The sequence below is a fragment of the Mixophyes fleayi genome, chromosome 3, assembly GCF_038048845.1.
Source record: "Mixophyes fleayi isolate aMixFle1 chromosome 3, aMixFle1.hap1, whole genome shotgun sequence".
Lineage (NCBI taxonomy): Eukaryota > Metazoa > Chordata > Amphibia > Anura > Limnodynastidae > Mixophyes > Mixophyes fleayi.
This window is the reverse complement of record NC_134404.1, coordinates 28,295,744-28,309,100: the sequence shown is the minus strand read 5'-3', so window position 1 is coordinate 28,309,100 and position 13,357 is coordinate 28,295,744. Positions and strand designations below refer to the sequence as shown.

At 38.9% G+C, this 13,357-nt stretch overlaps 1 protein-coding gene across 1 annotated transcript in view; it reads right to left on the bottom strand.

Annotated features, from left to right (window-relative positions):
* The window catches only part of LOC142143093 (uncharacterized), a 189,355-nt gene that overhangs the window by 84,368 nt on the left and 91,630 nt on the right, over positions 1-13,357 (bottom strand). The window contains exon 20 of the mRNA XM_075200807.1: positions 4,145-4,518. Within this exon, the coding sequence (XP_075056908.1) occupies positions 4,340-4,518 (179 nt within the window). The 3' untranslated portion in view covers positions 4,145-4,339. The remainder of the gene's footprint in view (positions 1-4,144; positions 4,519-13,357) is intronic.

Genomic DNA, 13,357 nt, shown 5'->3' with positions numbered 1-13,357 from the left:
ACAGAATGTTTGCAAATCAATTAGAAGTTACAAAAGAAGGAAAATAGGCTAAAATGGCTTTATCTCCTGGAAAAAGTCCACCAACTTCTCCTCAAGTAACGGTTTCTGTGTCTGTTTAGTGCGTCACACTGTACTACTAAAGGCAATGAAATTGGTCACCTTCAAAACAAAAGCCAGTTGATTTCTTCATGGACTGATAAGCAAACAAGACGGTAGACAGTACATGGCCTAATCAACAAACCAAAGAGCTCCTCTAGGGGCAACGAATAGCTTCAGTGACAATTACAATGATTATTATTATTAATTTTTATTTATAGGGCGCCACTAGGTGTCTGTAGCGCCGTACAGGGACAAACAAAATTACAATACGAGGTGAGACAGCACAGTACAGTAAACAGTAAGCACAGTAACTCAGTGAGCTCAAAGCACAGCTAGAGAGGGCGGGGGAGGAGAGAGGGGAATGTCCGCCAATGACAGAGTCCAAGAGGGAAGGCACGGATGACAGGGAGACCCCCAAGGGGAGAGGAGGGAGCGAGTGGGGACGGGGGGAAGAGAGTCCTCAAGGAGGAGGGCTAAGTAGCTGGAGAGCAGAGTTAACAGTGGTGAAGACAGGAGGAGAGAATACCCTGCTCAAAGGAGCGTACAATCTAATGATGAACCATCATCTCATAAAAACAATTCTGTGGATAAAAGTAGTGATCACCAAAGCAAAAGTTTAAAAACTGTCCAGAGCTCTGTTACTCATGTTAATTGCAAAAGAAATTCTCCTGACATTGGTAAAGGTAAGGTATGTAAAGCTGAAGGATACCCCATCGGTAGAAGATGTGAAGAGACAGAGGACACCATTTAAAGTTGAAAAGGATGTCCCAGCAGAAATAAATGCTGCAAACAGTCATAAAACCTACAAGGATTGCAGATTCTCCATTGTCCCATCAGAAGGTAAATTGTCAGAAAGCTGAAAAGAAATGAATATTGAAGAAATCACCTGTAAAAAAATGCTAGTATACAAAACCTGATTCTTCACAAATCAGGGAAACAAAGAAAGCTAAGAATTTAAAAAAAGAACCTTCCTACTTCAGCTAAACAAATAACGGATAATAAACATGATATCACAAGTTAAGAAAAGGTTTGTATTCAAAAACTAATAATGAAAAGCACAACTTTGTTCTGCATTCATCTTATAAAGCATCTAATAGCACAAGCATTAAATAAATATTTAAAACAGACAGTTCAGATAGTCCAATAGTTGCCCTTCCTACACAAGTAAGTATGTGTAATACTCACATTGATGCATATTTGGTTGGCAAAAACATCTGTTTTGACAATACAATTGAAAGTTCACATTCTGAGAAATTAAGAGAACAGAATTTGGCACTGGCATAGTATACATGTATAGATGGAGATATTATGGTTGACAATATACGCTATGTAATGAAGTTAGGGAAGGTTTAGGTTGCATTATCGTAATCTGAGTAGAACTTTTCATGATCATTGCTGTCTAACATTCAAAATATAGTGTGTGGGGTCTTTCACTATTTTTCTTCTAGGCGCAGCCCATTTTATCTATTTACTTGACAAAATGTCTACTGATGCCGCTGTCTGTCTAACGACCTTACAGTATCTTCACTTTCAATGATGGATACTATCTGTCACAAATCCGGGTCTTAGTCCTGGTTACACCAATCGGCATTACCATATCACAGTACATCTCCCTCCTGCTCGAATGCAGCATTCTATCCTGGGACAAGCATGACTCCTCTCTGCAGTACTGGAGGCTGCATCTTGGCTGAGACATTTGCTAAACATCCTGATGAGTCTGAACACCTGGGGGTAAATGTATTATGGTCCAATTTTTCCAACTCGCAAGTTTGCCTTTAAAAGCCAGCGCCGCTTTAAATTTTAGCTGTAAATTCGACGATTTCCGGTGAGTTGAAAAAAATCGGACCATAATACATTTACCCCCTGATCTCATCCACCAATTAGCTTCCTCTGCACACTATAAGAGTCTCCTCCTATACTCAGAGAATTGCCAGTGCAACACTTTCCTAGTTCCTGGTTCCAGATTACCACAGTTGCTGTTTGTTTGTTGCTTCGTTCTGCCAGCTGTGTACAGATCTCAACCATTAACCCTTCGTGTGAATTCAGCTTCATCCTGTTTGTAGTTATATGGACTTCTATCATTAACCCTCTGAGTAAGTTCAGATTCATCCTGTTGCTGTTATATGGACTTCTACCATTAACCCTTTGTGTGAATTCAGCATCAATCTGCCTGCTGAAATAAAGACATTGCTTATTTATTCTTTGTGTGGATTCACCTTCATTCTATATGCTCGTGTACAGATTCCAGCTGTTACCTTCTGTGGAGATCCTCCTCTCACCAATCTATTCCTGTCTCTCCTACTGGCTATCTGGGGTAGTAGGTTGCTGTTCTGAGTCATCCACTTTCTGGAGCCATCTCTGTGTCTTGGGGTACTGACTTCCAGTTCTAGGCCCAGCCCAGGTTCTGAGTTGTCCAGGGCCAGTTCCAGGCTTTTTCTGTTCAGGAGGTTGCCACCCCTGTATATACTCTGCCTGAGTTCTGCGTCTTCTGAGTTACAGTTGTGGTACTATATTTGACTGAGTTTCTGAGTTCTTGGAGGTACTTAGTCTCTGGTCGTGGATTCAGGTCCTCCCTGTTCCACACGTCCAGGTTCCAGTCCATCAAGTCCAGATTCCAATCATCTATTTCAGTACAGAGTCCACTCCAGCATACCTCCTCCTAACATCCAGTATACAGGATTAGAGCAAGCTCTATGAGCAAGACATTCATCCGGCCTCACAGTTTCTACTACATTCCTGTCACAGCTAGTCCCAAGGATCACAAGACTGATTCCAGAAACCCTATTGCCGTGACACTATCTAATTTTTGCAGCAATTTGTGCTACAGTAGCTCTTCTCTGGGAATGGACCAGACAGGCTACCTACGTGCATCAATGAGCCTTAGGTGCACGTGTTCCTGTCGCTTGTTCACTGGTTGTCTTTCTTTGGAAAACCTTTGGTAGGTACTAACCACTGCATAATGGAAACACCCCACAAGACCTGTTTTGGAAATGCTCTGACCCAATAGTCTGACAATTCATTACAATTTGACCCTTGATAATGTTGCTCAGATCCTTACAGTTACCCATTTTACCAACACATCAACTTCAAGAATTGACTTTTCAATTGCTGTCAATACATATTACCACTTGACAGGAGCCTTTGTAATAAGATAATCAATGTTATTCATTTCACTTGTCAGTTGTTTAAATGTTGTGACTGATCAGTTAAAACAGACAGACACTCTTATTTGAACATAGGCAGATGACATAAAAAAGGCATTTGAAATGTGGATTTATATTTTTCAGCTTTTTTAATGACCCTCGTGACGGAGTCACACTGGTTATTGTTTCAGTGTTTTTGTGGCTGTAACTATATGGAAAATTGCTGGAGCTCGAAAGGAATATTTTCACTGCTTAAACATCTCAGCTTAACAGAAGCAATTTCAGTTATTTAGACCAGTGGGGGGACTTATTCTCAATGTTACTATTTTACATTGTATTCAACTATGAAACAATTTCTACCAGTGATTTTCTGAGTTACCTGAGTTCCAAAATTGATAGTGAGAGACAGCTTTTAGTAACTGTTAACCTATCTAATAAAATAAATGCAGAAAAGACTATAATGTCCATGTGTTAAGTAAAATATTTCAAGAATAAAGTATCCAGGATCAAATCTGAGCAGAAAAACCAATTACAATGTATTAATTTATTATTAATTTATTGTTATTGTTTATTGTTATTTAAGTAATACATACGTAAAATATATACAAAGAAACAACACAAGCACATGAAAGTGAACAAACAAGAGCTTAGGAGTCTCCAATGGTCACCTATAAATGTCATCTACCTCAATGCATTCAGTAAAGCATTGAGGACTGTTGTACACTTATTTATCAAGTCTGTTGTACACTTATTTATCAAGATTTGCACATTCCATCATATCGTAACTGTTCAGATTTCTCAAAGAAGTGACACAAGGAGACTCCTCAATTTTATATTCTTTATCCAGTTCACAAATAACCTCCTTGTATTTTATAACATATATGGCTAAATACTCTTCCTACATCTCATGGCTGAATGGCCATAATAATTAATATTTGTACATCAAAGACAAAATCACTAATTCCAAATTCATTTCCAGTAGCTGCAACATTGCATTGAAAGTATTTCTTAGACTTACAATTGAACCAAAATATGAATATCAGAGAGTCTAAACAATTATGGCATATCATTCAAGTGAGCTTCTCTCTAAACGTGTTCTAGCTGCGAGGTATAGCGCAGGTTTCATAAGGTTGTGGGGCACTAATAGCACTCAGTGCAGGGGTGAGGTCTATTATTGCTCCGGGAGGAGCCTTGAATGTGAAGTTCTGCAGCAGAGTTGTGAAGAACAGATAAAGCTCCATTTTAGCCAGATTTTCCCCAGCACAGCTCCTCTTACCTAGGACAAACAAAAAATAGAAACATTAATAAGAGATACATGCTATTTTTTTCTTTTTTTTAAAAAAAAAAAAAAAATAAACATGCTCACAGTTTAAAAGTTTATTAATTTTCTACTAACATATTTCAAGTCTTACTAATAGTGCTAAATATATTTTTTCTTAAGGATTTTACGTTTTAAAAAAAGAAAGTAGCACAAAAACATTTTTAATCGGTTATGGAAAGTTAACCATGGTTTGAAATATGCCATATTCCATTCTATGTATAATTAATTACAATAACTACATACACATAATAAAAAAAACACCATTTCAATTGCATGAATGTAACAGTGGTGTGTGCCAATATGGCACCTCAGGTAGCCGCACAATTATTTTTAATTTTTAAGCCGTGTATATATTGTTTTACTCAAGGCATATGGAGCCTACTTTTGATACCAAAGAAAAATATATATTTTATTCATGGTCAATATGCATAAAAACGTTAATATACATTAATCACTGTAGAGAATTTGCCCTGACAATATCCAATATTTTTAAACGTTATATAGACAATATTTACATTTTTTTAAATGGCATGGAGACTGGGTTGGAAGACTTTATAGGCTTATTAAACCAGAACAATTACAACTTGCTATTTACATATACAATCAAGATAGCGTTTGGAGATTTACAAAGATAGGTCGAGTTATTATAAATACCTATTTTTAACCTGTGGATACTAACACAGTGATGCTTCACTCCAGTTGCCACTTCTGAAAATGAAAGACTAATATTGCTTATTCACAATTTATAAGATTACATTGTAATTGTCCCTTACAGGTAACATTTGAGCAACAATCAGAGGTATTCATTTGTTTAAAGTGGATATATGACAGATTTGATAAACAATGCATACCAAAAAGTTCAGAATGAATGACAAGACCCAATGCCTCAATTTGAATAAACATAATTCAGCACTACTTTGTATCCTAAGGTACAAAGCTTGGACCCACATTTAACCGCTCAACTCAGATTAGTATACAGGTTACCAATTTTTTAAAATTCCCTTAAGTCCATAGTTTAGCGAGATGTTCCCTCTTTAGGTAAATCATCTTATCTAACATAGAGGTTCCCATCCCTCTTCACTGTGAAGTATGTAAGTTCATCGACAGAGAGTCTAAAAAAAATTCTATTCCCCATATGAGATCATTTGGAATGTATATAAAACACTACCAAACTGCACCTGGATGATAGAAACATGGTAATAAAACTTGTCAAGTAGTTTCCATAGGGGAAAATGAAGTTCAGGAATATCTATGTTAAGAGTTAATTCTGGAAGTGTTCCTCTCTATTAGTAGTAAATTACCCTGTAAAAAATTGTTATCCTGCCAATAGGACAGACTACAACACACCCCGGCCTGATTTATTAAGGAACGCAAGTCCATTTGCTGTATCTTGTGTAAAATTGCTCTGTGCATGTGCCAGAACAGGACTTGAGCAAAAAAACGCAGCTACATGCAGTTCATGTTCGAACTCAAATGACGCTTACAACAGCCTCTGATTTTAAGGGCAGAACGGAGGAGGGAAAGGACGGGTGAACATAGGCAATGTAAAGCAAGGGAGTGCCAAGGCCGAGCGAATGCACCTGAGGTTGATTCAAGTTCAAGGCATCTCTTAAGTCCGTGTTTTTTAACCGTATCACTTGCACCAGCTACAGGGCTATTGTAAGTGGCAAAAAATAGTGATGAAAACATGAATCTGTGCCAGAACATGTATTTGCAAGTAAAAGAAACAACAAAAATACATTGTATGTATAGTACGAATTAAGAAAATTTTGAATTTCATGTGGAAAAAAAGAAAAACATTTTAACATATTTTTATAAATTATTCTACAATTAAGTGTTAAACATTCATTTATTACAATATATTCTTTTTTGCACACATTCTGATGGGGGTTTATGCTTATCCTGTACTGTCTAAGAGATGGCAAGTACTGTTTAGGCAGGACATACTTGTACCCAAATTCAAATGGAAACATATCTTGAAATCCGTTTGTAGTTGAATACGGGTTCTCGTATGTACAGGTTATGTGCGGGATTTTAAATACACAACTTGCGTTCACATTGCTTTTCTTAAGGAATCAGACCCACTGTGTTTAGAATAATATCGGAGATAGAACAATTAGTGAATGTATCAGTCTTCAGTGTGTTTCCCAAGCTTTAAACAAAGACTAGTGTCCCATGTATAATTAGGAACATAATAACAATTCAAGCTCCTCAGAATGCTGTTTGTAGAGAGCAGAAGCACAGTTGACTAGGCAGCAGGACCACAGCTGATACAGTCAATTTCTAACTTAAATAAAGTGAGCAACATCCAGATATATATCTGTCCTAAAGCGCTTTTCCACAGGTTGCTTGTGCGATTTTATGAATTATATTGTATCCCAATATTTAACTTGACATCATAATAAAGATTCAACTTATTTTGAATTTCATAGCTATTGAATATGTGTTGTTAGGAATTAGAGGGACAGATAGATAATTCAAGTTATCCCAAAAGAAATTCTATTATTTCTTCCAAATAAATATCTTAGTCATTCTTTCTTAGTAAATATATTGGTATTGTTTATTATTATTATTATTATTCATAATTGTTCTTTTATTTGACACTGACATCTTCCTGTATGATGTATTAATATTTGCTTTTATACTACTTACATTCAACTTCTGAATATTGACAATCCAGGAGTTTAAAAAGACATACAATTACTGTTCTCCCCTATATATTAGATTGTAGTAGTATATTTAATATAATCATGTATACTGGCACACAAGTTAAAAATGTCAAGCAAATATCATGGACAGTATTAAAAGAGATTCACAGATCAAGAAAACCATGTTAAATTTTATTTTAAAGTTGCTGGCTGTGTGTGTCTTTATTTGCATTCTTTAGTGCACTATAACTCCCAGCAGACCCTGGGTGCCAGGGCAGCTGGGACCTGTTGTTCCTCAAGTGCCAGCATGCATTGGCAGCTCTGGGTACTATTACAAGCTCCAGCATGCCCAACCACTTAAAGGCAGCCAAGGCATGCTGAGGCCTGTAGTACACCATAGACAAAATGCTGATTTAACTCTTTTTCATATTACCACACCCACTGTAGCAGTGGTGGAGAAAGAGCCATAGCACTAGCACCATGCCTCTGGTTATTCCTAGGGCTGCCACATTTTATTTTGCTGGCCCGATCCCCCCAGGGAATTCAACCTCAAGTTGACTGGCCCAGGACTGGTTTATAGTATGCCAGTGAGACCCCATTATGCAGATTTTGCTGATTTCTGTGGAGAGGCCTGGGGCTGCAGCCCCATCAGGCCCATTGTTAATCTGGCCCTGTAGGGGACCCTGGACACCCACTGCAGCAGTGGTGGAGGGAACACCATAGTGCTAACACCACATGTCTGGTTATTTCTAGGGTGGCCACATTTTATTTTGCAGGCCCGATCTCCCTAATGAATTCATCTTCAAGTTGACTGGCCTAGGGCTGGTTGGTACTATGGCAGGGAGACCCTGTTTTTGGGTTTTCCTGCAATAGTGTCAACAACCCAGGCTGCAATAGCCTTGTGCTGCTATTATCAATTTCGAGGGAACCCAACCCTTTTTTGCCCTGATATTGCCAATATCAGCTGAGGCTTCAAGCACTAGAGCTGGTTTGGCTTTTTTTGGTGGTTTACTGCTTGCTTTTTAATATATATTTCTTGGGCTTATGGCCCCTAGTGTATGACACGTTTTTATGTTGTTTTAAGCGCACCTTACTGAATTCTATGCATTTTGTATGCTAGTACACATACATACCTAAAGATGTGTGCAGCTCTGAATACTAACTAAAGTAAGTAAAAACTAAGTAAAGTAAACATTTTAAATGAACATAATTTATGTGTATGGTTTTTGGCAAAACTTACATCCGACTCTACACTCTACATAAGACCCTTCAAGTTTATAGAAATACAAATTGTGTCTAATATATTAGTGACATGGACCAAATTAGTGTTGTACATAAATGAATTTATGTGTTATGAACAGTTGATGCACTACATATGTGCACAACTTGCATCTAAATTCAGAGGACAAGCAGCAGAAAGTTAAGCATGCCACGTTGAAATGCTTCTTATTTTGATCTTGAAATACAGTCAGGGCCAAATGTTTTGAGAGCGACACAAGGATTGGTTTTCACAAACTTTGCTGCTTCAGTGTTTTTAGACCTTTTTGTCAGATGTTACTGTGGTATACTGAAGTAAAAATACAAGCATTTCATAAGTGTCAAAGGCTTCTATTGACAATTACATTAAGTTTATGCAAAGAGTCATTATTGCAATGTTGACCCTTCTCCTTGAAGACCTCTGCTGCAATTCAACCTGGCATGCTCTCAATCAACTTCTGGGCCACATACTGACTGATGGCCAACCATTATTGCCTAATCAATGCTTGGACTTTGTCACAATTTGTGGGTTTTTTGTTTGTCCACCTGTCTCTGGAGGATTAACCACAAATTCTCAATGGGATTAAGGTCTAGGTAAATTCCTGGCCATGGACCCAACATTTCGATGTTTTGATCCCGGAGCCACTTAGTTATCACTTTTTTTTTTTTTTAAAGTAATTTTTATTGGGGGTTTTTCAAAACAAAACAATGAGATTGAAACATACCAAGAGAATGTATAAACATACTGTATACATGTGAAATTCAATAGAGTTTACACATAATAATAGAAAGACTTAGATTAATTCTCTAAAATCCGGTATGTTATTTATGGAAAAGAAAAAGAAAAATGTTGTTTGTTTTTATTTTTCAGAGGGAGGGGGGAGACGAACAATAGGGGAAGGAAAGGGAGGTTATGGGAATGGGGAGGGGAACAGGAGAATATTCTACTCATTGTATTATGCCTCAGATTGTAGGGTAGAGAAGCATTGACCCGTGTGGCTATATGAAGAACGAATTAAATCAGAATTTTCCAGAACTTATATGCGCAATGATCCTTTTTACACCTGACAGGGGTACCTATCCAAACCAACAAAGATTTGTCAACCGGTTGTCAAGGGAGGTTCAGCATCATAGTGATTCGTCCAGGAAGACCATGTGTTTTTGAAGTTCACTGGTTTGTCTTTGAGGAGAGCTGTGATGCTTTCCATCCTATAAACTGACCAAACTTTGTTGATAGTGGCCGAGAGTGAGGGGGGAGAGGTGTTTTTTCATTGAGCGGCAATTAAACATTTAGAGGCATTTAATATATGATTAATACGTTTTTGTGTGGAGCGACTAATGCCCGGGAGCCGTCTAGGAAGAAGCGAGTATTGGGGGGACTCGGGCATTTTAACCAATGTAATATCCTTGATGAGATTATGAATTTGTTGCCAATAAGGTTGCAATTTAGGGCAACACCACCAAACGTGCAGCAGGGTACCCCGCAAACCACACCCTCTCCAACATCTGTCACTAGCAGTCGGAAAGATAGAGTGGAGACGAGAGGGGACCAAATACCATCTATAGAAAATTTTGTAAGAGTTTTCCTTTATCCTAACCGATATAGATGACTTAGCTATATTAGCTCTTACCTTTGACCATTCTTTAGGAGTCAGGGTCTCCCCGGTGTCCCTCTCCCAGGCAAGCTCATGAGGGTCTTTATCGGGTTGGCCAAAGTTGTTAATCAATTGATACAAAGTGGAAATTAAGCCTCTAGTAGTTGGGGAACAGCGACACAGAGATGCTAATGGAGAACAATGAACCGAGGAGGGGGGGCGCGTTTATGTGTAGCTCTATAATACTTTATTATATTTGGGAGGCCCAGACCTCCAGAGGTTTGATGTTTACAGAGTATTCGCATACGCACTCTAGGCTTACGTCCTGCCCATACAAATTTAGATACCATTTGCTGAAGGTGCTGGAGAACATGTAAGGGAACCTGAATTGGGAGTGTTTGCCACAGATAAAGTAATCTAGGTAAAACATTCATTTTGATTAAAGCCATCCGGCCAATCCAGGAAACATGAAATTTATTCTATTGAGTTAGGTCACCTCGAATTGCATTAATTAGTCTAGGGAAATTAGCTGTGTATAGAGAGGAGTAATTCTTGGTTATATATATTCCCAAATATTTGATCTTATTGTGCTGCCATCGAAAATTATAAGTGGTTTTAAGAGGTTGAGTGATGTGCTGAGGGATCTAAAATTTTGGACTTGTCCGCATTAATTTTGTAGTTCGATAGGGAACTATAGAGCGATATTTCCTCAAAAAGTTTAGGCAGTGACGCATGCGGGCTAGTTAGTGTAAGTATAACATCATCCGCGTATAGAGCTATCTTATTATCTCTAGAATTTGTGGGAATACCCGTGATTCCCGTATTGTTTCTGATTCTAGCTGCTAAGGGTTCCATAATGAGGGCAAAGAGTAAGGGTGAAAGGGGGCAGCCCTAGCGGGTGCCATTACTTGTTCTAAAGGGTGTGGATGTGAGACTGTTCGCTAAAACTGAAGCTGTGGGATTATGATAAAGCGCCGAGATCCCCTTACAAAAGGAACCTTGGATCCCCATGCTTCCTAAAGTCTGCTGAATAAAGGGCCAAGCCACTCTATCAAAAGCTTTCTCAGCATCCAGAGCGACCACCAAGGCAGGGAGAGACGTACTATTAGCTATGTGGATTAAGTCTATTATCCTTCTTGTGTTATCTGAGGCTTGCCTTCCTGGAACAAATCCGACTTGGTCCGGGTGGACCAATGAAGGGAGGACGGCCTCTAATCTATTTGCTAGGATCTTAGCAAAAAGTTTTAGATCCACGTTAAGCAGGGAGATGGGTCTATAGTTACTCACTTCCATCGGGTCTCTGTCTGGTTTAGGTATTACGACGATCCCCGCACCGGTGGTGGCTCCATCAAATTTGCCACCTTCGAGTACTGAGCTAAATAACCCTGAAAGCATGGGGACCAGCTGGCGAACAAATTTTTGTAATATATAGAAGAAAATCCATCCGGACCTGGGGCTGACTGATGTTTCAGCGCTTTAATGGCCTCAGTAATTTCTTTAGGGGTGAGCTCTGCATTAAGAGTTGCCAATTGACTTCTACTATTGTTGGACTCAAATTGTATAGAGAAGCGTAATAATTTCCAAACCGTTGCGCAATCTTTTGAGGGTCAAAAAGAGGGCAACCCGTAGAATCTTTTACTGATATTATTCTGTTTCGGGTACGGCGAGCCCGGAGTTTGTGCGCCAAGATAGTATCCGCTTTGTCGCCTTTTTCATAGTACTTTTGTTGTACCCACAGAAGAGTTTTAGCTGCCTGTTTTGATAGTATTTGATTCAACTGCCCCCTAAGAGAAAGAAGTTTTAAATATAGTTTCTTTTTAGGGTTTAGTTGATGGCGAGATGTAACTTGCTGTATCTGTTGCTCAAGTTCGCATATGCGCTCTTTTTCTTTCTGCCTCTGCTGTGCTGCTATTCTGATAAAGATGCCCCTTATAGTAGCCTTATGGGCTTCCCAAATTATAGGTTGTGATATTTCCGGGGTCGCATTTTGTGTGACATAATCAGTCATAGCCTGAGATATCTGACTGATGTTCTCTTCCCTAAGAAGTAATGACTCATCAAGGCGCCATTTAGGACGTGATTCCGAGAGCCGTGGTAAAAGCAAAGATAGCTCAACTGCCTTATGGTCTGACCAGGACACCGGGAAGACCCGGACATCTCCCAATTTCTGGGTTGTCCGATGATCAACAAAGAAATAATCTATCCTTGAATACAAGTCATGAGGGGCCGAATAATGAGTGTATTCTCTGGAAGAAGGGTATAGAACTCGCAAGGCATTATACAAATTGGATTGCTTCAATTGGTCTTTCAGCCTGCTAGACTCCTTAGAGTGTCCAGAGGAGATATGAGTTTGAGTGGATCTATCTAGTATTGGGTCCAGGATAGTATTAAAGTCCCCTCCCATGATAGTCATACCACCTGCATTAGAGGTTAGTTGCTGAAAGAAATTTGCGTAAAAAGCTCCCTGCTGCACGTTTGGGGCATATACTGAGGCTACAGTTATAGGATTCTGATTCAAAGTACCCCTCAAAATAACATATCTACCAAGAGAGTCAGATATCTGAGACTCAACAGTCAGTGGAACTCTACTATGTATCAGTATAGCAGTACCTCTGCATTTTGCGTTTGCAGAGGAATAAAAGGCATGAGGATAAGATTTAGAGGCCAATGACGAATGGGGATCTCTGAGATGCGTTTCTTGTACGAAAATCAGGTCTGGGTTTTTCCTCTTAAAATACTGTAAAGCCATTGTACGCTTATTCGGTGAATTAAGGCCGTTGACGTTTAGAGAGATTATTTTAAGACTCATGGGGGATACTGATGCAGGAGAAGCTCTATTTTAACAATGAGAATAAGACCTTTATTTAAGCCTAGTAGCTGGATGCGGGGAAGGGAAGACACATAAGGAAAAAGGGGATGGGAATGTATGATGGTCCTGATCTCGAGACGAGTTCCAGGACCTAGATGAAAGAGATGTGATGGGTTGCATGACACCATCTCTTTGGTAGTGGAAGGATTGGTGGGGGTAGTGGTACTTCGTAGTAAGAAATGTAGTATACAACTAACAAAGTCTGCGCTTAGCGCACTTTTAAGGCACATGGGTACGGGTGAGTTAAACATGTGTGAGGAGGATTTCACAGGTAATTACCTAAACAAAGTGATATAAGTAGCACAACATAAGCATCAAATAAAAAGATATGAGAGCAGTTCAAACATATAACCATATCAACATTATAAACAAGAACTGTAAACATATTCTATATATACTATATATTGACTCCGGCGAATAACAGG